Genomic DNA, 27,348 nt, shown 5'->3' with positions numbered 1-27,348 from the left:
CAGTTCTGACAGCTGGTGCCCCATGTGAGGAGGGAACTTCGCTGATGAGCAATCAGTCTACGGGTGAGTGTACCCACATAAGTTCTGGGGCAGTCTTCTTCAAAAAATGATCTCTCCCTTCAATCCCTCGGAATCCTCCTTAAGAGTAGAGGTCTCGAGATTTCTGACACTCAGGCGTTTAAGACCTGGGAGACTATGGTTAAGGCTGCTTCCTGGCTACCAGAGAGTAATTTATTTGATTGGGAGACCTGGGATAGGATTGAACAGCTGGTCCGAAAAGCCCAGGTTAATCGGGGTGAAATTCCTCCTCTTGGAGTTTATCCCATCCTGTCAGCCCTTAAGAGTTGTTGCCCTCCTAGTAGGTCGTGTTCCACACCAGAGGTCAAGGGCCCGCAGCTAAGGGAGGCACTCGGGACAAGATCTATTCCCCTAGGAGACCCTGACCACACACCTTCAACTGAAGCCAGTCCTAAAAGGGAAAGGGGCGATGAGGAGTCCGGGGAGAGCCAAAATGCAGGACCCTTGGACCCCTTTGATGCTGCTCCATGGCCTCCTAGACAGGGAAATTCTCTCCACCCTCCATTACCTAGTTCTGAATCCTCTCAGAACCCTTTTAAAGCATCCACCAGCAGCCCTGGCAGGTCACCCTCTGCCCTTCCTCCACCATATCTGAACTCCGGACCGAGGCTGTACTCCCTTCTAAGGGCTCAAAGTCTCCTACCGGTTGCTGGCTCCACACGGAGTCAGAACCCCGCTCACAGCTTAGTTCAGGGCCATATCAATTATTTCCTGTTAATATTAATCCAGGTGGTAATCGCCCTGCAGCCTGGTATCCCTGGGATCCAGGTGATCTCAAGGAGTTACTTCAGGGCTTTGCCCATCAACCATGCACCTTGGCAGATTGGAGGGCTTTGGTCCTGGCGATTCTTCCTGCCCGGACAATGGGCAGCCAACTCCTTGTTGTTTGCCTCACCATGGTAACCATGGGGTGCCTGGCGGAAAGAGCAAGTTTCCTGGTCCCACCTCCCACACTTTGGTGGGCTTCTAATTGATTCTTCCACAGTCACTCAGACAGAACTTCTAGTCCCGCCTTCCAATCACTAACCTGTATTTTCTGTTTCAGATTGCTTCCAGAGCTGCCCAGAGCCCATATTTTTAAGAATGCCTATCTGTAAATGCTAACGAAAGATATTTTTTTCAGACAAAATTTAATTCCACAGGTTTCTATGTTGCAGCCCTAAATTTAAGTTAGTTCTGAGTTACATAACCTGACTTTTGGGGCTGGGGATGTGGCTCAAGCGGTAGCGCGCTCCCTGGCATGCGTGCGGCCTGGGTTCGATCCTCAGTACCACATACAAACAAAGATGTTGTGTCCGCCAAAAACTAAATTCTCTCTCTCTAAAAAAAAAAAAAAAAAAAAAAAAAAAAATTAAAAAAAGATAACCTGGCTTTTCTTATAGTTGTGTTACTAAATAATCTATTAATAAGAGATATCTAACATGCTTGTTTGTATTTAACTTTAATTTTGGAGGTTATGGAGAAGCATTTGCTCGCCACAGGAACAAAGCCAGCAATGTTCCTGTAATGACCAAAAAAAACCCTTATTCTAATTCCTGACTATAAAAAATAAAAATGTATACACAAGGATCTTATTTCAGTTACATCAAGTGACATCACATAAAAAGTGCACTCCTAGGTAAAAATAAATTGAAATGGATCCAAGTATTTTAAAAACCACGTGATTACATAAAGTTAATACAATTATAAGTTATGTCCTTATTCTTAATATAATCTGTAAAATAATTAGTACATGTCTAATTGTTTAGTTAATATATATTTGCCTAATTTTTTTTTTAACAGAAAACTCGTAATTTATGTTTTATACGTACATTCATCAGATACTCTGCCTTTTCAGTTACAGATATTTGAGATAAATGTATTTACTATAAATTTGCTTTTAAGTGAAAATACAATCTTCAAGTAGTTTCTAATTCTCAAAGTTATTGTTCAAACTCAAAACATGATAAACAAATATAATTCTTTTTTATTTATTCATTTTTTAATAATTAGTTGTTCAAAACATTACATAGTGCTTGACATATCATATTTCATACATTTGATTCAAGTGGATTATGAACTCCTATTTTTACCCCGTATACAGATTGCAGAATCACATCGGTTGTACATCCACGTTTTTACATACTGCCATACTAGTGTCTGTTGTATTCTGCTGCCTTTCCTATCCTCTGCTATCCCCCTCCCCTCCCCTCCCCCCATCTTTTCTCTCTACCCTAACAAATATAATTCTGTCTACAAAACATCTAAGGATTTAAACTACATTTTTATTGATATTTTTCTTATCAAAGTACAATAATTTGTTTATAGATTCTAAGGTTTCCAGAAATTATTCCAAAGTATAACCAGAAAAAAAAATTCTAAAAGAAAAAGATGCTTCAACAAAGAGAAAGCACACATTGGATCCGAACAGGCAGAAAGAAATCAACATGCTACTCCTGTAGTTCCCCTTACCATGGGGATGCTCGCAGGGACTGCAGAACAATATGCCTCAGGGATACAACAAGCTGCCATTCCCCCCACTCACTCCTCTCTTCTGTCAGTGCCCACACTCAGACCCACCAGGTCCTCTTGCCAGCTAACTCAAAACTCAAACAAGCTGAGTAGAGCCCTCAGACCCCCGTATCAGAGACCTGATGAAAATGGCCTTTAACATTGCTTTGTCATCACTGAAAACAGGTTACTAAGAATTAAAGTCCCTTACAGGCTTTTTGGGATATTCACTCTGGTCTTCCCCTCTGCTCTACCTGTTCAACTGCTCAAGTTTTCCTTGCTAGGAAAATCCCAAACCACTTTCCCATTATTCTTTTACATCTCCTTCCTCATTCTCAGATCCACCAGAGCTGCTCTCAGCCCTGCCTTCCCCGTCTTCCCCCTCCCTACCCAGGCCCACAAAAAGTCTTAACTGACCTTCTCCAGAAATCTTCACCATGGCTGATTTTAGGACTTTCAGCAAAAGAATCCCTATAAAAGAGTTCAGTGTAGATAAACTTCCTTTTTTTCGTGTTGCCCTGTTTTACTTGGCCACTGGCTGGAAAAATCAGTGCTCCAAAAGCTAGACACTCCCTTACTAGTTTTTCACAAAATATGTAAATAAGGCCTCTGGCCTTGAGCTGGGCTTCACAGTGATGGCTACATTTCTAAGATAAGGGAGTTATCAACTAGGCTCCATGGTAACAGCTGGCAGGATGAGGAAAGAAAGGAAAGAAAAAGCTCTCCCCCTCCCAGGTGTCCTTGAAAAGTTAACTTGCCCAGAACAGAAATAAAACAAAAAACAATAAACAAAAACTGCTTTTTGTCAACAGAGTGATATTGTTTTGTCTTGATCCATCATGGCCACAGAGTGGTCTTGTCTAATCCTAACGTTATGTAAGATTGATTATGTTTAATAGGAGAACAACCAGACTTTGTCATGAGTAGCAGAACAGTTTGTCTGATAAAACTGGCCTCATACTCACAGCAGGGCCTGGCTGACAGGCCCCAAAGAGGAGACAAGATACTGGAAGATAATATACTTTCTTTAATATGAAGAGAAAAACTGGGCACAACCCCAGGACATCACATAGGGCAGGTATTTCCCCAGAAGTAAGTACTACAGTCTTAGCTGATGTTGCTGATGATTCTCAAATTACATCAAGGACACCCAGCACCATGAGTGATACAGAGAAGTGAAGAATCTCCTTACATAAGAAGATCCAATTGAAAAACTTGAAATGTGAAGGATGAACAGCTTAAAAAGAAACCATGAAACCTTGATATGGCATTCCTGCTCCGTTAGATGGCTTTTTGCCACTGTGATAAAATGTTTGACAAGAACAGCTTAGAGGAGAAAAAATTTATTTTAGGCTCATATCTTCAGAAGTTCAGTCTATAGTCTCTTATTTAGTATGAGAAAACTGGTGTAAACTCAAAAAACTGTTGCAAAGGGCAGAGGTTATTTCATAAAATGGAATAGTCTAGTGAATAGGTTACAACTCTCATAATCTAATCATTTCACCTCTGAGCATTCCTGTATTGAGTACTGCAATGAGCTTATTGGGAGACACCTTATATCCAAACCGTAATACCAGCCTAGGAATTTTGCTTCAGTTTAAGTAGGATGGAGTGAGGGAGAAAGGAAGCTCCAAGTGTCCTCTATAACATAAAAAGATTGCAAGCTAATCATCATATTTGTCATAGTTGATGAACCAATATTGATACAGCATTTTTAACTAATGTCCACTGTTTACATTAGGGTTCATTGTTCATGTTGAATTTGTTTTATAGTCTGGACAAATGCATCATGAGTCCAGCATTCAAAGTTCATACGGAATAGTTTCAGTAAAAATCCTATGTGCTCCACGTGTTAACCTCTCTTCCTTAACCCAAACCTTGGAAACCACTAATCTATTCACTATTTCTATTGTTGCCCTTTCCAGAATATGCTATAATTGGTATTACACAGTATTTAATCTTTTTGGACTGATCTTTTTGCACCTTTTGCATTTAAATCTCCTCCTTGTCTTTTCATGATTTCATAGCACATTACCTTTTTCACTAAATAATATTCACATTATTTATGAACAGAACCAGTTTTATTTCTTTCTTGTCAACAAGTATACATTTCATTTCCTTTACTTGTGTAATTGTATTATCTAGACCACGTAGTACAATAGGAGTGATAAAGGCACATTCTTACTTTTCTGTTAGGATAAAATAATTTATTTTTCTACCATTAAGTACAATGCTAGATGTAGGCATTATTTTTTAAAGATATTTATCATAAAATAAAGTCCCACTCCAATATTAAGTTGCTGGAGTTTCTTTTCAAAATGAGCGAGCATGAGATTTTGCGAAATACTTTTTCTATATTTACTGATAAAAGCATAATTTGTCTTCATAAAAATAAAATAAAGGTATTATGTCTACCTACAACTAAAAACTAAATGTTTAAAAAAATTTTGAGACTAAAATCATGTCCTTTTATTTCTATTTACTTATATGGGTATTTCCGTAGAATAATGACATTATCTAAAATAAACATAATACAATTATCAAAAGCAGGAAATGCAACATTGATGCAGTCCTATTATATAAACTACAAATATATATTTTAAAATGTTCAGTTGTAACAACAATATCCTATAGATTTTTTTTCTGTGATAGGATCAAATGCAACATCATGCATATTTATTAATTTATTTATATTGTGGTCTTGGGTATAGAACCCAGGGGCACTGTAACACATAAGTACACCAGCAAGCTCTTCTATTTTTTATTTTGAGACAGTGTCTGACTAACCTTCCTGACTGCCCTCAGTCTTGCAATCCTCCTGCCTCTGCCTCCCAAGTCACTGAAATTACAGGTGTACACCATTGTGCCAGACTATGCTTTGTATTTAATTGTCATGTCTAGCTAGTTTCCTTTATTCTCAAATCATTTCTGTCCTGCTTGCTTACTCCTTTTGGCATTGTTAAAAATAGTATATGGCATAATGGGTATTAATGAGTTTTTCTGATGTTTACTCATGATAGAATAAGGTTGAACTTTTTGACAGGAATGCCCTGAATTCAATGTGCTCTCAGTGGTCAACAGGAGAAATGTAGGTTGGCTTAATGTCAGTATTAGGGATGCTACTTTGATTAAATTGGTTAAAGTGGTGTCTATCTGGGTTTTACCTAGTAAAATGACTCTTCTGCACTTTATTACATAAAAATTAATTATTTGACAGTACATGCTTTGAATACATGTAAATAACCTTTTCCTCATTCAAGCATTCCCTCCCATTATTTCTTCTATATTTACTTCTTGATATTTCAGTCCAAAGAGATATTTTTCCTTCTCACATATTTAATCATGCCTTCATTTTTACCAGTATCCATCAGAGATATTTTATCTACAGATGTGAGGCAAATCCATCCCATCATCTGTTTCTATATAGTCTGTGAAGGAAGAATGATTTTCCTTCATGAATGGAAAAGAATTAAAATAATTTTTTTCACATAAACATTATATGAACTCTAAATTTCAGTGTAATTTCATGAAGTTTCATTTTCAAAATGTTATGGTCATTCATTTAATATGTCTCTGATCACTTTTGTATTACATAGTCAGTTTGAGCAATTGTTGCAGAAACTACACCTGGCTGTCTACATGAACATTGCTTTGCACTGTTGCCTATCGCACTACAAGTCACAGTGATGTCATTGTAACACAACAGTGCTTCATGTGGCAGGTGTTTTGTCATACCCTGGTAGTTAGTTAATGTTTTAAAATCACCAGTGCATACTCAGTGTGTAAAAGCTAGAAGAGAAAGGTGTATTATGAATATTTTTAAGGAAACACGGAGTGTGGATTACCTCTTATTAAGGAAGTTGGCAAAGCACCCATTTGGCTACCAAATGCTAAAGAACATAGTGTATATCACCATTATCAGATTAAGCAATCATCACAATATTCCCAAGTCACAAGAAAGAAATGTTTAGAAACATTTAGAAGCTTAAAACCCATCAAATTCCAAATTCTTAGTTTTGCAAATATTTCAACACAGGCTACTAAAGTTATTGAAAGTGTTATATTTTTTGCTCCATTTAAGCTTTTATAGGTGTTCCACATCTGATAGGATGGGACAAAATATTAAACATGGTTTCATAGATTCAACATCAGAAAATAGTCTGCCCTGCTTGACTATCAAATGAATCACTAAGATGTTGACTTTGATTACAGATTCATTTTTATTTTTATTTTTATTTTTTATTTTTTTGGTAAAAAAAATTTAATGAGATTTAATGGGTGAGGCCTACTAAAGAGTCTAGTCTTTGGAAAGAGGATATAGTAATACTTTTTAAATGCATGTTTTTTTACAAAAAAAAAAAGGAAAAATGAAAATGATGCTGTAAACAAACTTCTCAGTATTCATTTGTGAGTCAAGCAAGGTAGGCTGTTTCCTGCTGTTCATTCAAGTAAATGAACTTTGATTAAAGCAGTTGAACACATGTGCCCAGAGAAAATAAAGTTGCCTAACATCACACTCCCCTTCCAAAATGAGTGCACTCTAATTTTACTACACATGTATTGACAAGAACTGTTATAAATTAGTGTTATCTTTGCATCTGTTAGAAAAAATTAGGGACTTTTTTCTTTCTTGTTGATAACATCTGAATACTATTTTGTTCTTGCCCCTTGTCCTGAAAGGCCTAAAACTTTTAATGTATGTCTCAGCCAGTAAGGTTTGTCTTACCTTTATATAAACTCACATTTCCTTATTGTACTGAAAAGGTTGTGATCTATTCTATGATTATGTATTGCAAAATTCGAATTGTTCTTGAAGTGGTCAGATGTGATACCTGCAAGCTGGCTCTGGTGTCCTTTTGACTTTTTCATTATTCTTTGTGTAAATCTTTACACTGTGGTACAAGATGTCCCACATCTATCCTTTCCTGCCCCACCTCTGCACTCAGCCATTGCTCTGGATTCCTCTCAGGCCGCCTTACTTGCTAGATGCACATAACATCTAGCAAGAAGGGAAGAAGGGAATCAAAATGCTGCCTCTGCTCATGGAAGCAGCTGTCTTATTCACTTGGCTGTTATTACTGACTGGTCTAGATGTCTCACAGCTGATAATTATTGGGAGTCAGGGAGAAAAAGAGGGAAGAGAGGAAGGCAAAAGATTCCAAGAACCTCAAAAGACCCCCTTATACATTCGGTTCATTAAAATTTGTATAATAAAAGAAATTCTTATTGAGCCTGTCATAATAATAAATAGAATACTCCTATTGATTTCTACTTTTCATGCTGTATTTATTTTCACAAAATGGACTATTTTAGAAACTCTAATTTGACAAATATCATGAGGAATAAGAGACAGGTTTAATATTTATAAACTGAAATTAGCCTCAGATTACACACTACTTTCTAACCAGAAGGAATTTTATTTTGAAAAGATTCAAGATCTCTCCTAGGTTCAAATTCTGTATGTAGTGGGAACTTGAAAATCAATCATTAGATAATCATTATCTAAGAGCAGATTTTATGAGCAACAAAAGACTGAGGAATGACTCAATTTTCCATGAGAAATGTTAGAAAGACCTGAGATGAATCATAGTTATTTGTGGAAAACAAAAAGCTAACATCTATCATTAAAATGAATAAAGGCACATTGATTAGAAAAGGCAAACTCTATGTGCACTGGAAAACAAATTTATGTTCTTTTCGAGTTTATATAACCCACTTGTAAGTTTATATAACCCCTAGAGCCTTCTGTAGCCACTGCCAGTCAAACAACAGAAGAAACAAACTGGGTGAGATTATGCAAGGAAAGATCTTAAGAATGATCACCAGCCCCTGAGATGGGCTGGAAAGACAGACTTAACCATCATTCAGGTACAAGGAAGCTGTCCTTGAAGATTTCGAATGTGTTTTTTTGTTTGTTTCATAATTGCTGTAATTCAGTAAATGTGCCCTCTCTTATTCTGAAATTTTTAAAGTATCTCCAAAGGTTTGATCCCTTTAAAAAAAAACCTGGGATAACCTGATATGCTTTCCACAGTGTCAACAAAATCTTACCCAATTTATAAGAGCTGAGTTACTCAGTCAGGTTCTAGAACACTACTCACTGGCCAAAACAAACTCCATAGGACTATTTATTCCTCAGTGACAGAGCAGTTCCTGTCAGCTTAAAATTTTTGTGAGAGCTGGTTTTCCTTCAGCAGCTGATCTCAACAGTGAGTAACAGAATAGTTTCTGAGCCATTGTCAATTCTCATCCTGTTTTGCATGAGAGACAAATATCTGTATTGACCTCCTTTTCTCCATAATTATCTATGAACACCCTCACCCCTTTTCTTTTGGACTTCCATGAAGGAATAAGAAGGAGACACAGAAAGGCTTGCTACTTACACAATTTCCTTCTCCTACATGCATCAAAGACATGCAAACTATACTGGGTAGCCAGACGGCACCTACCTGAATCCTCTTCACATGCAGCTTTTTCCTTTGCTTCTGTGATACCAGAGCTCTCAAAATTTTCTCTCCCCTCAGACTGACAGTTGAGTGACTAAATAGAAGAATTCGGAATGTTTGTAGATGCTGCCTGATGCTCTTTCTCATCACTCATAGTTTCTGGAACCCTTTGTGAAATTTCAAAGGGTGTGTGGATGGTGTTACTAGCGGTTAGGAAGGATGTGGTAGGGATCACACTTCACTTTTGGCTTTCTCCTCAACTTATATCTCCTACTATGCGCTTCTCCGTTTATCCATGTGATGCAGTATAAATTCTCCCTCACTACAATTTGAAGGCTGAATTCTCCAAGGTTTTTCCTAGGAAATGCAGGATGTCAATATCAAAATAGCTCTCCATCTGCCTGCATTGAAAACAATCTTTTGATGCATCAGCCCAGCTCTTCTGTCCCCAGGACTCAATATTTCATGTTTCCTAGATGTCAACTTAATGAGGGGAAACCTCTAGCAGCTTAGTAGGGCCTTAATTTTATCTTTCATTTGGTAGCCAAGAAACCAGTCATGAAGGCATCACCCAGGTGAGTCTAACATTAATCATTTTCTGTTCTTATTCTGGAAAAGACTAAACTCTGAATTCCTCCTATTGATCAGTTAACTTGGATTGTTTGTAAAGAACTCAATGTTATTTCTTGACATACAATTTAAACAAAGCCATATTTGCAGCTTTTTAGCAAATTCAGTTTCTTGGCATGCACAGAATTAAAAAAAAAACCTGAAATCTATATTGATTCTAAATCTACTATTAGAACTTATGGGATTGTCTCAATCATGTAACCTTCAAGAAAAGATTTCTCAGGAAGAGCAAATAGAAATGCTTGGCTGGTCTGAATTTTGTAGGTATTTTGACCATGGAAATATACATGGAAGCATTCCTCTTGTGAGCACACTCAGAGAGGGTAACTGGAACTCTGTTTCCCACCCTTAGAATGCCCTGAAATTTCTCCTAGGAACTAGTAAGATAATGAATACATGTGCAATGTATAGCTGCTGTGGCAATGCCCCTAGAGTCTTATTAGCCTAGACCTTGATCTCAGGCACACAGCTCCTGGGACAAACACAATGTTTCACTGAGCCTAAACCTCTCCACATAACAATAACTTTATACAGTGGACTTTCTTGAGAGCTACATAAAACACCTAACATTGCACATTGCAATTTAGTATGTAGCTGAGGATTAGCTGCATAATGTTGCTAAGTCTGTAATACAATGAACAATATGTACTAATGATGCCAATGACCTGAAGTAACCTATGGATATAAATAAATATATATGGCAGCTTGGCCATTCTGCCATCTTTCCTCCCTTTGCATCTTGCCTCTATGTCTCCCTTTTTGTTCTCATTACAAAATTTTAATTATATTTGTCTTTACATTGTTTGCTTTCCATTTTTGTTTTAGTTTATTATTGAGATTCATATGATTTCTGATTTTAAAATCTCCTACTGTAAACTAGGATAACTTTCATGAAGTAACTTGTAACTACGAGGGCAGCATTTCTGAAGTAACAACAATTTAAAGAGCAAAGCATTTTCATTTTTCACTTTCAACAGCATCTCAGATCCCTAATTCAGAAGTTTCTTTCAGACGCAATGAGTTATGCATACTCTAGAAAAACATTAGAAATAAAAGAATATCCATTGAAGAATTTCTTATTTCTACAACAATCAAAAAATATAAGCAATAAAAATGTAAAACACTAAGAATTTCTGGATAAAAATTATGAATTCTCTGGCCAAATTATCCCTTCTCCAATCTTTCCAGTTCAGCTAGCTGGACAAGTTTAAATAATTTGGTTGACTTCTCTGAGTTAATTCCTCTTCTCTATGTTGAGGATCATGGTATCTGTTCCTCATGGACCTTTAAGAAGAGTTGTCTCACTTTTCAGCATTTCTGCTGCCTCATCTTTAAAACACTGATGCTAGCAACACAGCAATGTTGGTGTTTTGTGAAGTTTTAAATCATTCATATATGTGCTGTGGTTAGTGTCATTAATATGTTCATACACATCAGTCATTGCAATAGTGCTAGGCATATGTTGACCACTCAATAACTATTATTCACTTCTAAAATAACTTGATATTATATGTTTGCACTTGTAGGTGAAAAATTATGGACAACACAGAGGAATACTTATTTGAATTTAAAGGCTACAATTTTGAAAGGTCTTTAGTTAAAATGCATATAGTACGAAGTGCAGATGATTTTGAAATTAGAGATGATGATGTCTTCATAGTTACCTATCCAAAATCTGGTAAGTGTAAAGAGTGGCCTCATGAGAGTAGATTTTTCCAAAGTTTGGTATGTGTGTGTGTGTGTGTGTGTGTGTGTGTGTGTGATTGTGTCTCTGTGTATGTAAATGTGCTCAGACATCAACAGCAGCCTGACCTACATTTATATATCCATTAGGAATCAGAAAAAAAGTTAGCTAAATCTCAAATCTATACTACCAAAGCTCATTTGCAATAGATATATTGTCAATTCTGTTAATATATATATATATATATATATATATATATATATATATATATATATATATATATATATATATATATATATATAAAGAAACCAAATACTGAGCCATGAGCAGGTACTGGGTAAAGGCTGACCTGTTGGCTTGGTCTGTTGGACAGACCTGAGACAGTCCAAACTCATCTTTTCTCTAATTTGTAAATGCTTCCTGAGTTGGAAGATTTATCTTCCATAATTATACATGTTTTAAGATGTTTCATTTTCTTGAGAAGTATTCCATGTCAGCTGAGTTCCACTGAAGATTCTCAAAAACGTTTTCAACCAGTAAGTTCTACTAGAAAATGAAATAAGAATGATTTTGAGATTTGTGAAGATAATCATTACAAAGAAGTGGTAAAACACAATCCTGTTGGGCTAAACAAGTACTAATAATAGTAATAGTGACTTCTACTTCAGCAGGGCGGGATGCTTGGCTTGGTTTGAGTTTTTAGAGTGGCCCATGCAGACTAAGGAGTAAAGCTGTAGTTATTAAGATTTTACATACAATGTTTTGCTTATTTATAGTGTGGTTTCCCCAGAACACCACAAAGAAGTTGATCATACATGATTAGGCCAAACAAGTGAATAAAATGATATATATATATATATATATATATATATATATATATATATATATATATATATATACACTCATGTCAAGTTCTGCTATTTCCTGACATCCTTGGATGCTTAAATAGTTTACAAAACCACCTTACATGGTAAAGAGAAAAGGAGGGGAAAGTGAACTCGCTATAATTTTGTTAATTTGTCTATAATTCTAAAGGGTAAAGTTCTGAAAAAGGAATTTCATGAAAGAAAAACAGGTACCCACAAAATATAGTCAAAAGGGACTCAGTAACCAATAACATATTGTAAGAAAGTACAGAAGGAATAAGCTCGAAGACTCCAAACAGAAAGAAATGACACAGAGAAGGAAATGCTAATTTCCCTGATGTGATAGTACAGGGTGTATGCATGTGTGGAATACCACACTCTACCCCATCAATATGTAGAATTATTATAAGTTAAGGGAAAAGTTAAAAACACGAAAAAGGACCTAACATGGAGCAGGAAACAGAGAAGGAGAGGCAGAATTAATCTAAATCATTACTATCATGGAATCAGAACAAACACAGCTCTTCAAGTGACAAAGGAATTTAGAGTCTTTGATTTTATCTTTATTAACTTTAAAGTTTCATAGAGACAAAAATGAAAGTTGGACAAAGTTGTTAGCATACTTAGAGTGTTTAAAAGAAAAGAAAGCTCAAATGATTATGGTGAATGACACTATTGTTGAGTTAATTTTTAATGACTAATTGAGTTTGAAAACAAGATGATTTATTTTTTCAGGTACCATCTGGACTCAGCAGATACTAAGCTTGATTTATTTTGAGGGGCATCGTAACAGAACCGAAGACATCAAAACAATAGATAGAGCTCCCTTCTTTGAATACAATAATCATAATTTGGACTTTACCAAAATACCATCCCCTCGAATCTTCAGTTCTCATCTTCCATATTATTTAGTTCCAAAAGGTCTGAAGAACAAAAAAGCTAAAGTATGTCATAGAGCTTAGTCTCTCTCTCTCTCTCTCTCTCTCTCTCTCTCTCTCTCTCTCTCTCTTTTTTTTTTTTTGCAAAAGCAAAATAACCTGCTTTAAGTAGATTCCCCAAATTATGTTTAGGATATTGCCTTCCACAATAAAAATATATGAATGTCCTAAAAACTATGCCTGTAATAAGCAATTGTGGATATAATTTGCAATTTATTCTATAGCATATAACAAAAATTCTTTCACATTGGCCATAAAATGCCATTCTTTTTTATGATTTCATAGAATTTTATTGTGTGGCTTTGCAATAATTAATGTGTATTTGATGGACAGATAAGTTTCAGCCAATGGATGTCTTGTGTTGTCATAAACATTCCTATAAAGACTTGCACTTTATTTCTCATGCCATGTTTCAATTAATTTGAAGTTTTCAAATTAAAATGTCTAATATTTTAAGTGTTGACAGGGATTACCTACCTGCTTTTTATAATATATGAATCATACTTCATCAAATACCATGTAGGAATGCCTCTGTCCTCACATGCTTACTAATAATGGGAATTTTCAAATTTGCCTAATATGCTAAGTAAGAAAGTAATCTCATTTTTGAGCGAATTTCACTTTCAATTTTAATAAGATTATCTTTTTATATATTTTATAGGCCTTTAAATATCCTTTTTATTTTTTGCCCCTGTGTCTTTAGGTTGTCTTATTTACTGTTTTGTGGAATATTTACTTGGGGCAGTCTTCCCCTTTAAAAAGAAAAGACTTTTCTGAAAAACGGCTTAAAACTTTTAACCTTATGTAACCCAACTGTTAATACTTCTTTCCTGACTTCTGGTTCTGGTGATTTACTAAGAAAACACAACACCAACAACAAAGATTATGTAAATACCCTCCTAGCTAACATTATTTTTAACCTTTTTGGGGGAGGTACATGGGCTTGAACTCAGGATCACTCAACCACTGAGCCACATCCCCGGCCCTATTTTGTATTTTATTGAGAGACAGGGTTTCATTCTTTCATTTCATTTCTGTGGTTATATATTTTCAGCACCTCTCTTTTTGAGGCTGGCTCTGAACTTGTGATCCTCCTGTCTCAGCCTCCCAAGTAGCTGGGACTACAGACTTGAGTCACCAAGCCTGGCTATATTAAAACCTTCTTAGGATTATAAATTAAATCTTATACTACTTATTATATGAGATATGAATATTGCATTATACTTGTCCCAAGAGATACTAATTGACACAGAATATTTTCTTAAATCTTTGACTTGAGTATCTCCACTATTTTGAAGTCTATATATTGATATGCTAAATTTTCATTGTCTCTCTCTTCAGTGTGCAATCTTTATTCCAAAAATAGGTACTTCTGCTGATTATGTAGCAGTTCCTCCCTGTTTTGTACATTTTAACTGATAAGGCAAAGTTTTCTATCTACTTTTTACAATATAGCGTAGTTCCACAACGCTTATCAAATGTGGATTTTAATTTAAGAGAGATTTTTTTCTGGGAAAACAAACATTGCAATATACCAACATTCTTGGAGCTTCATTCTATGTCTCTATTTTATCAGGTCTACTTTAATACCATCAATATGTACCTTTTATTATTCTTTTTACCCACTTGTAGATATTTAACATTGAAAAAAGTATAACTTTTTAATAATCTCGTCAATTTACTCCAATTTTGTGGTTATATATTTGCATTCATGCTGCAAAGATAAAAATTTTATATTCTCTTATTTTTAGAGTTTTCAGGATATAACGAGTTTTCTATTTTACTAGGTTTTCACCCTCTGAGGAACTAGCTTTTTTTCTGGATGTATACTTTCATTTTAATTATTATCTCATTTTAGTATATGTCTTTCTATCTTCTTTAATTAAATGTTCAGTTTACCTATTTCCAGTGTTTATATTTGTCAATATTAACATTTTAAAATGAATATCACTTTTAGTATAACTATGGATATGATTTTGTTAATGTTTAAAACTCTGTTATTTCAGTTTTACTTTTATAATTGGTTTCAGCTCTCTTGAGACTTTTTTAGTTTAAAAGTGTTTGTATAGTTTTCTATCATGGGCAATGATGTTTACATATTCTAATTTTTGGATTTTATTTAAAAGTTAATTGTCAATTGCATGATCAGTTTTCAAACATGTAATATGTTTCATACATGAGAAAAGGAGATAAACTTTCTGTGTTGGGTACTTATACAAATTTTAAAAACTAAATAAAATAAAATTTTAATAATCAATTTTATAAATTTATTTTTGCTTTTATTGTTATGTTAAAGACAGTTCTCTGTAAGTGTTCTACTATGATTGTGGCTAAATCAAAATACTTACAGATTTACTGGAACTTTTCCATTGAAGTTTTTCTATTATGATCATCAGTGGACAAAGGTTCCTTTTCTGTTGGTCTTTGAAAACAAATTATGGGCCATCATGTTAAATCATTTGGCCTACAATTTTACTTAATTTCATTTTGTTCCTTATTCTCTAAATCTCTGGGATTTTGCCACATGCTCTTGTTTGTTCTTGATTTGAAATGCCATTTTCACTGCTGCATAATATAACTTCTGAAAGTAGTTCTATCAGATCTGTACTTTCTCTTCATAGAAAAATTAGAATATTCCAGCATTTGCATATCACTACTTGCTGCTATGAATGTTCTTGAGAATGGCCTTTGGGCACATATGCAGGAATTTTCCTATAATATACATCCAAGAAGGGAACTGCAAAGCCAAAAGTACAAGGATTTTCAGTTCTATGGGATGGGGACTATATTTTCTTAAGAAAGCAGGTGTATCAGTTCCTGCTAAATTGCTAATGGACATGTTTTGACTTCCTCCTAGTAATGATACATATCAGACTTTTAAATTTTTTCAATGTGTTATTTATGAAGAGGTATGTTAAAGTGATCTTAACCTACATGTCCATACTCACTAATGAGATTAAGCCTGTTTTGATAGGTTATTGACAATAATTATTGTGTATTCTGTGAAAGGCCTTTTTTTGGTTCAACTTTTCATTAGTGGTATTTTCATATTAATTTTTTTATACAGTTTCTGTCCTATAAGTAAAAGAATTTATTTCAACACTTTTTGTAATAGAGAAAAATTGGGGGAACACCTAATTTTCCATGACTAGAAGAATGGATTAAGATGATTATGATTCATTCAGCTAATGAATATGATGCAACTGTTAAAAACTTGAAATAATATGCTGGAATTGTTAATATTATTTCTAATTCTTCCTGCAGATTCTTTATATCTACAGAAATCCTAAAGATGTTTTGGTTTCCTTTTTTCATTATTCAAATTGGGTGGCTATATTAAAGAATTCTGAAACTTTTGAGAATTATATAAAAATGTTTCTAGATGGACAAGGTAACTATGAGTTTATTTATCAAGAAACTTAGGAAAGATATGTAGAGAGATGGAAAAGGGCAATTGTACAATGCATGCTCTTGAGTAGTTACTATGACATATCAACTTAGTCTGCCACCCAGTGGCGTTTCCATTCCTTGCCAGGACCATGTGGGTTTTGTCAAGTTTTCAAAGGCATGTTGTTTGGAAAATATTTTGACCAGTCCATAAGAGGCTTACACGTATTCTATCAATTTAAACTAGCTACAAATATAATTAAAACAATACATTCCAGAATCACTAATGATCAGGGTGTTTGTGTACTCTCTCCTGGACCTGTGGTAAGCCTTCTAGGGCCATGGTGGAGTTTATCACTCCACTACTGATGAGGATTGAAGGTTGCAAGGGACTTGTAGTGAGAAGTATCAGGATCTCACTCATTTAAAGATTACATTCAGGTTTTGTCTCATTGTAAACAGGTAGCTTTGCTATCCAGAAATCTTAGAGAATGAGAAGAAAAATGGACATGTGTGTTTTCTGGTGGATATAGGAAAGTGGAGGAAATTGCTTTAAAGAAATCTGATTTAAACTTAGACCCAGGGGCTTTCTCATTTCTTCATTGCTGCCTTCCTACATCCATAAAGTCACTTTTCATGATCACTTCTCTATGAAAACCATGATTGTTCCCCTAAGCAGTAATCATTTCAAAACAGTAATATAGATGTTCAGTGGTTGGGGCCTTTATTTTTGTTTTTGTGACCATAAGGAGGAAAAGACAGAATACTTTGCTATTCAATAAGTGCAACATCTTTACCTTCTTACTAATTATTTTTTGCACAGTGGTGGGAAGTCGTTGGTTTGATCACATAAAAGGCTGGTATGAACACAGACATGACTTCAATATTCTGTTCATGAGCTATGAAGATATGAAAAAGGTAAAATAAGAAGTATTTTTTAAAATTCTATTTTTAAACCTTTTTTCTCCTGGTTTCAGTAAAACTCATTCTCCTAGTCATTTTCATACATATTTCGTAGGCTTTTGGGGGGTAAGTGGGGGGTCTAATTTCCTGCTTATCCATTAATTATTACTGGTTTTCCTCAAGGGTGTCTTCTCACTACACACAGTCACCATGGTTATCATTTAAAAACTGTAGAAATAAAGGCAACCTCAAATATCTAGGATACCAATCTTGTAAATCATTTTTATTAATATTAATTACGTATTAATGGGTTTTGTTATCTGATTTCTATATGACCATGCAACATGCACTGATCATATACAATCTCCCTTCTTCCACTCTTACTTACCCTTCCCCCTGGACCCTTCACAGGCACTAGTATTCATGATTCTAGTTTCAGTCCATATTTGTTGTTGTTCTCACGTGTGCCTCTTGCACTACTTGTCTTTGTATGTCTGGCTTATTTTATTTAACATGATCTCCTTCAGTTCATGAATTTTGCTGGAAGATTTCATTTTTTATATCTGAATAATAGTCCAGTGTGTGTGTGTGTGTGTGTGCACCATGTTTTCTTTATGTGTTCATCTTTGATAGACACCTAGGCTGAATCCTTATCTATTGTGAATAGTGATACAATAAACATGAACATGTGAGTTGTCTCTTCTATGGTGACTCTATTTCTTTTTGATATATACCCAGGAATGTAACAGTTGGATTATACAGTAGTTCTGTTTTTAGTTTAGTGGGTTTTTTTTTTTTTTTTTTTTTTTTTTTTTTTTTTTTGAGGATACACCATACAACAAACTTTTTTCCATGGTACTTGTACTTAAGAAAGTTCATCAAGGAACACCATGACAATGGGGGAAGAAGCCACTTCAAAGACAGGATAATTGTTGCTATAGATGAGGGTGAGGCCTGTGAGGCATGTTCTTCCTGTTTTTTAAAGAGAATCTTCATGTGAAGTCATAGGATGCTTATATGCTGGTGAAAGTTTCAAAACTGCCTGAAAACTTTGTGTAATTCAAACACAAGATAGTTGAAATTTATTGTTCTGTGGACTCTGGTTGGTATGTGGATTCATTAATACATCATATATTCAGTTACTTCAACAATCACTGAATGATTGCTCTGTGACTGGCACTGAATCATGAGTAATAGATGACTGAATTTTTTATAAACAGAACTCATAATCTATCAGGGAAAACAGGTACTCACCAAGCTAGTATATGTAGTTCAAAAGTAATAAGTGAAATTATTAAGGAAAAGTCTAACTATAATGTCAATGTGCATATGTACTGAGAGTATCTAGTATAGTTGAAAGTGAAGGTCTTTTTTTTTCCTGAAATAAATAAATAAGAGCGAACAGAAAGAAAAGAAATGGGAGAGACTTATAAGAAAAAAGGAAAATGCATGAGACCTTTGAAGACCTAAGGGAAGAACTTGAACAATGTGGAAGAGATGAAATATTAATATAGAGGGGTTTTGTAGGAGCCAGATTTTATAAGATCTGTGGACTATGTTAATGAGAGTGATTTCTTTAAAGTTAAAAGTAGTCAAGAGCCTCTAAAAGAATTATTAAGAGGGGTAGCCATAGAATATGATTTATATTTTTGAATGTTATTCCCATTCATGAATTAAAAAGAAAAAATAGTGAGTATAACTAATCCAGTCCAGACACAGACCAGTGTGTTAATCCACTGAACATCAGTGCTTCCTTGGATTGGAGTAATGTCATTATGAATGAAGAGAATACAGAGTTTTGAGGCACAGTTAAGATGTAAAAAGAAAAGGGATTGTACAAAGTACAAATGATAAAGAGAGAGGTATCAAGGATGCTTCCTTTATTTCCAGTTGGTGCAGGTGTGCAGATAGTGGTCTCATTCGTGAAGGTGTTTAGGGCACTCTGAGGCAGGGTTGGGTTAGAGGGGGATCAGAGGAGCTTGAATATGACATTGTTTTTGACCTGTGAAGATTAAAGTGATTTAGAAGAAATCAAATGAATAGAGTGAGAAACAAATGAAAAATACAAATCAAACTCAAAAAGATTTCTGCCTTTAGATATTAATGCCATTAATTTGAACATCATCACTATAAAGAATATAATGGCAGTAGCCTGGGAGGCTGAAGCAGGAGGGTTGAGAGTTCAAAAGTAGCTTCAGCAATTTAGTGAGGCTCTAAGCAACTCAATGAGACCCTATCTCAAAATAGAATATAAAAAGGGATAGGGATGTGGTTCAGTGGTTAAGGGGCCCTGGATTCAATTCCCAATACCAAAAAGAACAAAAGAATGTATGAGAAGAATGAATGTGGATAAAATTGATTGGGGTAGGATGGAGTAAGGAAGTAAAGGAGAGAAGGAATATAGACATTGGTCAACTCAAGTTTTCCGCTTTACAGCTCTTTCTAGAGAAACCTCACAATGTTGTCAAAAATTAGATATTCAGGGCTGGGGTGGTGGCTCAGTTGGTAGAGTGCTTGCCTAGCATGTGTCAGGAACTGGGTTCTATTTTCAGCAACGTATTTAAATAAATGAATAAAATAAAGGTCCATCAACATTCAAACAATATTTTTTTTAAAAAACCATTAGGTATTCATCAAAGTTGGAATACGTTTTGGAGTCTTCCTTTGTCTGTTGCTTCCCTTGGAAATGTCTTGGCAGTTTTACGAAACACTGCCCATGCCTGCTTCTCCAGTGATAAACCCAGCAAAATGTATAAACTCAGGGCAGTTTCTCTCAGAGGATTTTTCACATTTCTCACTTAATTAGTAGTAGTAGCCCTAGAACCTTAATGACTATGCAGGATTATTTTCTACTTTCCTGTCACAAGTAGAGTCGAGTGGTATATAATTGAACTAGAAGCAATTATAACTATAATGTTTAAAGATTCATATTTAGGTGGAAAAAGTCAAGTTAGAAGACCAATAATTCATTATCATATAATGAGGATGGAGGTTACCATTAGGGGAAGGACAAGGTTTAAAATGAGGAAAGGGTGTTTATTGGGGGATTCTGGAATGCGTGTCATTTTCATATATGTATTTTATTTTAAAATGTAAAAATTCTGGAAATACTTTATCTTAAGAGAAATGATACTCCCCTTTGGGGGGAGTCTAATATGAGAGATTTAATCATTCCCATCCTGTTATCTTTTCCTTCAACATATTGGAACTGGCTGATGCCTCTAGGAAAGAGATGCATATATACCTGAAGGGTGTGGGGCAGTTGTCTTTGGAGACCCCACAAATACAGTGGTAAAGAAGAGAGCTGCCCGTTGTGTTACATGAAAAACCATTTTGTGGAATATGGCTCAGAATTTTGGATAGTAATTGGTAGTAGAATTAGGGAATGGCTGGTGTTCTGAAGAACTGGCCAAAGTACAAGACTGTAGCAAGACCTAGAAAATAATCTCTGAATCCATGTTATGGTTTAATTATGACTTGTCCCCCAAAAGATCATATGTGAGACTATGAAAGAAAAGTTTAGGGATGATATATGATAGGATGATAAAAGGCCTGATCTAATCAGGGCATTAATATCCTAAGTGGTAATTTTAGGCAGGTAGGTAGGGTAGAGCTGGAGGAGGTAGGTCATCAGGGATATCCCTTTGTGGTATAATGTCATGAGCTGATTGGAGCTCTCTCTGCTTCCTGGTGTGATGTCTTGAGTTGCTTTTCTCCACCACATTCTTCCACCGTGATATTCTGACTCACTTCAGGCCCTGTGGAATGGAGCCGGCTGTCTATGGACTGAGACCTCTGAAACCGCGAGCCACCAAAAAAACTTTGCCTCCTCTACGTTTATTGTTGTCAGGTTTTTTTGGTCACAGCAACGAAAAACCTGACTAAAACAATCTGTGTTTCATCTTCCATTAAAATTATTCACTAAAGTCTACATTTCGATTAACAAGCTGGGGGTTTATCTGATTCTTTGGTTAATAATAGTTGGCTTTGAGGGAAAGACTTTAATTTTATCTCTTATTTCCTTGTATGTGACAAGTATAGCTGTTTTGAAATTCTTTCGGATAATTTCTACATTTGTGACATCGATAGTTCTATTTTATTGTCTTTTTTATGCTAGAGCTTGTTCACATTTTCTTATCCCTTTGTATTCATTTATATCCTAATTTTATTATTTTTTTCTGCACCCAAGTTTGGTGTAGAAATAAGTTAATAACTGTGGTGTGGGAGACCAACCTTGCACATGACTGAGTCACACTCCTCTGCTGGGTGCTGAGGCACTCAATCACAGAAATGTGGCAGAGCTTTCCCCACCCTTCTTGGGTTCAAGGGTTGGTGTTTCGTGCATGGGTGTGTCTTGCTACAGCCCCATGGGTGAAGCTATGCTCACCTGTTCTTTTGTAATATAACCCCTTGCCCTGTTTAGGATAGAATCTTCCATGGAAGTGCCTTGTGTGTGTCCCCTTCTCTTACTCTGCCCTTGGGTGTGGCCTACCCAGGTGTCAGTAAACCTGCTGACAGTGGACATCATGAACATAGACTCAGCCCCCTGAAACCTGACCCGTTGCCTCATTTGAATAGCTTCTCCTCAATAAAAGGGGTCAGGGCATGTGCACTCTCTCTCTTCCTGCGGACCCTTAAGGTCAGAGGAGCCATCACAGCGACCCCAAAGAAAAAGGTATTTGTGTCCCTTGTGTGGTTATTTTGCACAGCCCAATTAGCCCAGTTCAACTGGAGTAACCCCTGAGCATTTTCTGTGGACCTGTTATTTTTATTCATCCTCTCACACTACATTTTTTCCCCTACAAGAATACAGCTAACATACTCAGGAAGTTAGCAAGGCCCTGTATCCTCTGTCCCCAACCTGCCAACCCATCTCCATTTCTTGTGAGCACATAGTGTATCAAGCACTTTGAAGTTCACATTTCATAGGGTTAGGGGTTTCAGGTTTCTTTAGTTGGGGGCTCATTTTTTAAATTTTATCCAGAAAAGAAATCTTTGCTTCTTGAATTGAAAGAAAAGTTCCTTTCTCATGAAAATTGTTATAACCTCTTTGAGATACAGTTTTTCCAGTTAAAGTACTATTGCCTATAGTAATTCTGTTTAGGTTTTATCCTCCCACTGAAGTTTTTACTTGTGATAAAATATCGATGACATAAAGTGTATTTTTTACTTGTGATAAAATATCCATGACATAAAATATGCCACTTTAACGACTTTGAAGCGGATACCAGGGATTGAACTCAGGGACACGCAACCACTGAGTCACATCCCCAGCCCTATTTTGTATTTTTTTAGAGACAGGGTCTCACAGAGTTGCTTAGCCCTTGCTAAATTGCTGAGGCTGGCTTTGAACTCACCATCCTTCTGCCTCTGCCTCCTGAGTCCCTGGGATTACAGGCATGAGCCACCGTTCCCAGCCTGCTTTAACCATTTTTTAAGGGAACAGTTGTGTGTCATGAAGTATGTTCATATTCTTGTGCCAACATCACCACTCTCCTACTCTAAAATGAATTCATATTGCAAAACTGAAACTCTATATTCACAAGGCTATAATCCCTCATTCTCCACTCTCAACCCCTTGTAGGCCTTGTATAAAAACATTCTACTTTCTGTGTTTAAGAAGTTGATTAGTCTTAGACTATCATATCAGAGGAATCATACAGTATTTGTCCTTTTTGACTGGCTCATTTAACTTAACTTACCATAATGTCTTCAGGGTTCATGCATTTGTAGCATAATTCCTTCCTTCTAAGGCTGAATAATATTCCAATGTACATATGTACTACATTGTATTTGTGTATCTAATACATATACATACATACACATCACTTTTATATTCTGTATTGTGAATAATGATGTATGAACATGGTGTACAAATCTCTCTCTGAGACTTTAACTTTCAATTTTGGGGGTACATACACAGAAGTGGATTTGTTGGGTCATATTGTAATGCTGTTTTTAGGTTCATACTATTTCCATTGCATTTGCAGCATTTTTACATTTCTACCAACATGCATAAATCTTAATTTTTCTGATTCATTGGTCTTATTGTTGTCTGATGTGGTTTATTTTTAATAATAAAAATATTGAAATAAAAATAAATAAAATATTTAAAATTTTAAAATAATAATAGCCTTCCTAATGGGTGTGAAGTGGTACCTTACTGTGGTTGATTTGCATTTCCCTAATGATTAGTGATACTGAGCATCTTTTCATGTACTTATTGGACATGTGTATATCTACTTTGAAGAAATCCTTTGCCAATTTTTAATTGGACTGATTTTTTTATTCTCGTTGATTTGTAAGAATTCTTTATGTATTCTGGGTAGTAGAACTTTTAAGATATTTGGTTTCTTATTCTACAACTTAAATTTCTTTGTTCTAATGTCTTTTTTGTTTTATTTTTTGTTTGTTTTGGTGTGTGTGTGTGTGTGTGTGTGTGTGAGTGTACTTGGGGTTTTTAATGTAAAAGATAATCTTATGCGCTAACAGGGACCACTTCATTTGCTTTATTTTCTATTTCAGTACCTTTTTTGTTTTTATTGCTTAGGTGCTGCAGCTAGTATTTCTAGTATCATGATAAATTAAAGTGGAAAAATGGAGTTGAACTTACTCCACATCTCAGATGAAAATCTTTCTCTCTTAGTTGAGTTTGCTGTTAGCTGTTCCATATAAGACTTTTTCATGTTGACGTAGATTCCTTCCATTGCAGATTTATTGAGAGTTTCATCATAAAAAGATGTTGGGTTTTGTTAAATGTTTTTTGTGCATCAATTGAGATAATCATGTCAGTTTGTTTCCCCATTCTCTTTTCATAACAAACTGCATGGTTCATATGATGACACTTCTTTGCATTCCAGCAATCAATTTCACTAGAATATGAAAATGTTGTGTGTTTGGCTGTAACTCATGCATACTCATGACTCTTTCAGGACCTCAGAAGTGCAGTGTTGAAAATCTGTAGATTTCTTGAGAAAGAACTTAGTGAAGAAGTCGTGGATACTGTTGTGAAACAGGCTTCATTTCAGAACATGAAGACTAATCCACAAGCAAATTATGATGATATTGTAAAACAGGAAATGGGAGTGAGAAACAACGAAGGAAATTTTCTGCGGAAAGGTACTATTCAGTAGTTCTTAGTAGCAAGATGTAAGCTGTCATTCAAGTCCTTGATACCTAGGAGAAATAATAAGTGCTTCCATTATGTCTCTCCAAGTAACAGTGACATTTGGAACCTAGAGAAATTAAGCATCTAATTGAGAGTAGGTCTGAAGAGGTTTTCAGGAAACCTAAGTGTTTTAGTATACAAACTGCTTAATTAATATTGCCTTATTTCTAAGTCACATGAGCCTCGTCAGGTATATTAAATGAGAAGAACAATAATCCTTATTTTCCCTTTGTTCTTCTAGAATAATCTAAGGAGTAAACTTAATGTGTGTTTTGCTGTGCTGGGAGGAGGTTTGGATTACTGTGTTACCATGTGTCATCACAAAGAGTGATATCTTATTAGTGCTATCTGCTATGAATTCAGTTACTTCAAAAAATCCTTGAAATCGTTTTTACTGTGATCTTATTACATGCTTGAAGTAGTTGTCAAGAATGAATATTATTTCCCTTGTAACTGATACCCTTTAAATTCAAAGTATTATTATTATTAGTAGTAGTAGTATAGTAGTACCAGGGATTGAACTCGGGGGCACTCAAGCACTAAACCACATCCCCAGCTGCTATTTGGTATTTTATTTAGAGACAGGGTCTCACACTGAGATGCTTAGAGCCTCACCCTTGCTGAGGCTGGCTTTGAACTCAACATCCTCCTGCTCAGCCTCCTGAGCTGCTGGGATTACAAGCATACAACACCACACCTGGCTTCAAATTGTTAATTTTTAATTTAATCATTTAGTGTATAAACATTCTAAACATTTCACTTCTACTTTATTCACATTTTATGTCATAATTGGCTCATAATTTACCAATAGGATGATGGATATTAATTTATGAACAATTGTATAAACATCCTATGGAAATTGCCCTAGATATTGATATATTTTTAAATTCCTTTTTTTGATGACATTTATTATAAATTCTCCCTTTTAATTCCTCAGCTACAGTAGATAAAAAGCAATTCTCATATCCCTAAGAGCTTGTTATCTTTTCCAAAGGCCAATAATAATGTCTATACATGTGAACCTGATAGCTGGAAATGCCAAGTTATTTTTCACTTAAGAAGAATGGCATAATGTAATCCCTGCGGTTCAGGAGGCTGAGGCAGAGGAATGCAAGTTCAAAGCCAGCCTCAGCAAAAACAAGGTGCTAAGCAACTCAGTGAGATCCTGGCTCTAAATAAAAAACAAAATAGAGGTGGGGAGTGGTTCAGTGGTCGAGTACCCCTGAGTTCAATCTCCGGTACTCACCCCCACGAAAAAGAATGGCATAATGATGGTTTAATCTTGTATAAAAAAAAAAGATGCAGAAAGAGAAGCTCTGGTGCTCTATATGACTTTGATTTTATAGGTTGAAAATACTTGAGTTTTTTTTTTTTTTTTTTCAAATTGAAAAAGAAAGAAATACTTATCTTGGAGGGTTTTAGTAAGAATTATATTACAGTTGATAAATGTGGTGCACTTAGTATGAGGTTCACTTAGTATATATACAGGAGTATATATATTAAAATACTTTTTAAATTCTAATGTATTCATATCTTTATAGTTTTTTTATTCCTAAGGATCACAGAGTGGGAAAGGCTAACATATGGAGAAGTAAATTTTAAATCTCTTTACTGCATTATTTTGTTCCTAGATTCTTTATTCAATCATTCCTGTGTAAGAAAAGATGAGGTCTCCAATCCTGTGGATCTGAACAAATATTTAGCTTGGTTGAAAAGAGATTAACCCATTAATTTCCAATTTTTAAATTCTGTGAACACAATAATATTCACATATTATTAGAAAGTTAAAAAATAGGTATATTGGTTGCTCCATTTAAATTTGACAGGGGTTCCACATCTGGGACAATGGGACACATGGGTTCAAATGGTTGAGGCAGTCTTTAACATGAAGTGTTCTTTATTCACCAAAGTGACATTCATGTTCATATCCCATTAGGTACCATTGGAGATTGGAAACATCATTTTACTGTGGAGCAGAATGAAAGATTTGACCAGATATTCCAAAGGGAAATGAAAGACTTTCCCCTCAAGTTCGTCTGGGATATAAATGAGGAGTAGAATTCTAATCAAACTATAAAAGAATCATGTAAACTCTAATCAAATGCTATAGCTTAACATACATAATAATAATAACATACATAATGCCTACTACTAATTATAAAACTTCATTAACAAAATAAATAAACTATGCTTAGATCAGATGCCATGAATTCTTTAAAATTTAAAAAAATTAGTTTTACTTTAATAATTAAAATTACAAATCAGAAATTAAAATGCTTTTGCAGCTTTGGTACCCTGCATGAATATGGCAAAACAGGAAGCATAAAACATAACTTGCAAATATCTTCAGAAATTATTCTGTATTGTGTATTTTCCAATACCCACAATTAAATTCAGGATCAATTAAACATTAAAAATCATTTTATTCTTGTACTTAAATTTTAATTCTTTGGTTTCGAAATCAATGTGGATATTCAAATGTGATATAGAATAAATGGAGAAGTCCTATATAAATAGGTACTTCTTTTTAATAATTTAACAGATCACAGTTTGCACTAGATGAAAAAATAGTTTTTTCAGGCTGGTCAGGATGGCATGCACTTGTAATCTCACGACCTAGGAAGCTGAGGTAAGAGGATAGCAAGTTCTAGCCAGCCTCAGCTACATACAGAGACCCTGTGTCAAAAGTTTTAGAAAAGGAAAGGAGGCTTGGGGATATAGTTCAGTAGTAGAACTCCCCTGTGGTTATTCCCCAGTA

The 27,348-nt window shown here is 35.2% G+C and overlaps 1 protein-coding gene across 1 annotated transcript; it reads left to right on the top strand.

Moving 5' to 3' along the window:
- On the top strand, positions 1 to 26,689 carry LOC139704537 (amine sulfotransferase-like). Its single transcript, XM_071607297.1, has 7 exons — positions 1 to 63; positions 11,171 to 11,322; positions 12,930 to 13,138; positions 16,397 to 16,523; positions 17,343 to 17,437; positions 24,355 to 24,541; positions 26,527 to 26,689. The coding sequence occupies exons 2-7, from the start codon at positions 11,181 to 11,183 to the stop codon at positions 26,646 to 26,648; spliced, it is 882 nt and encodes a 293-aa protein (XP_071463398.1). The 5' UTR covers positions 1 to 63; positions 11,171 to 11,180; the 3' UTR covers positions 26,649 to 26,689.
- Positions 26,690 to 27,348: the final 659 nt, after the last annotated feature.

Source organism: Marmota flaviventris, unplaced genomic scaffold (genome assembly GCF_047511675.1).
Source record: "Marmota flaviventris isolate mMarFla1 unplaced genomic scaffold, mMarFla1.hap1 Scaffold_973, whole genome shotgun sequence".
Classification (NCBI taxonomy): Eukaryota; Metazoa; Chordata; class Mammalia; order Rodentia; family Sciuridae; genus Marmota; species Marmota flaviventris.
Note: the sequence above shows the minus strand (reverse complement) of the source record. Positions and strands in the feature narration are given on the sequence as shown.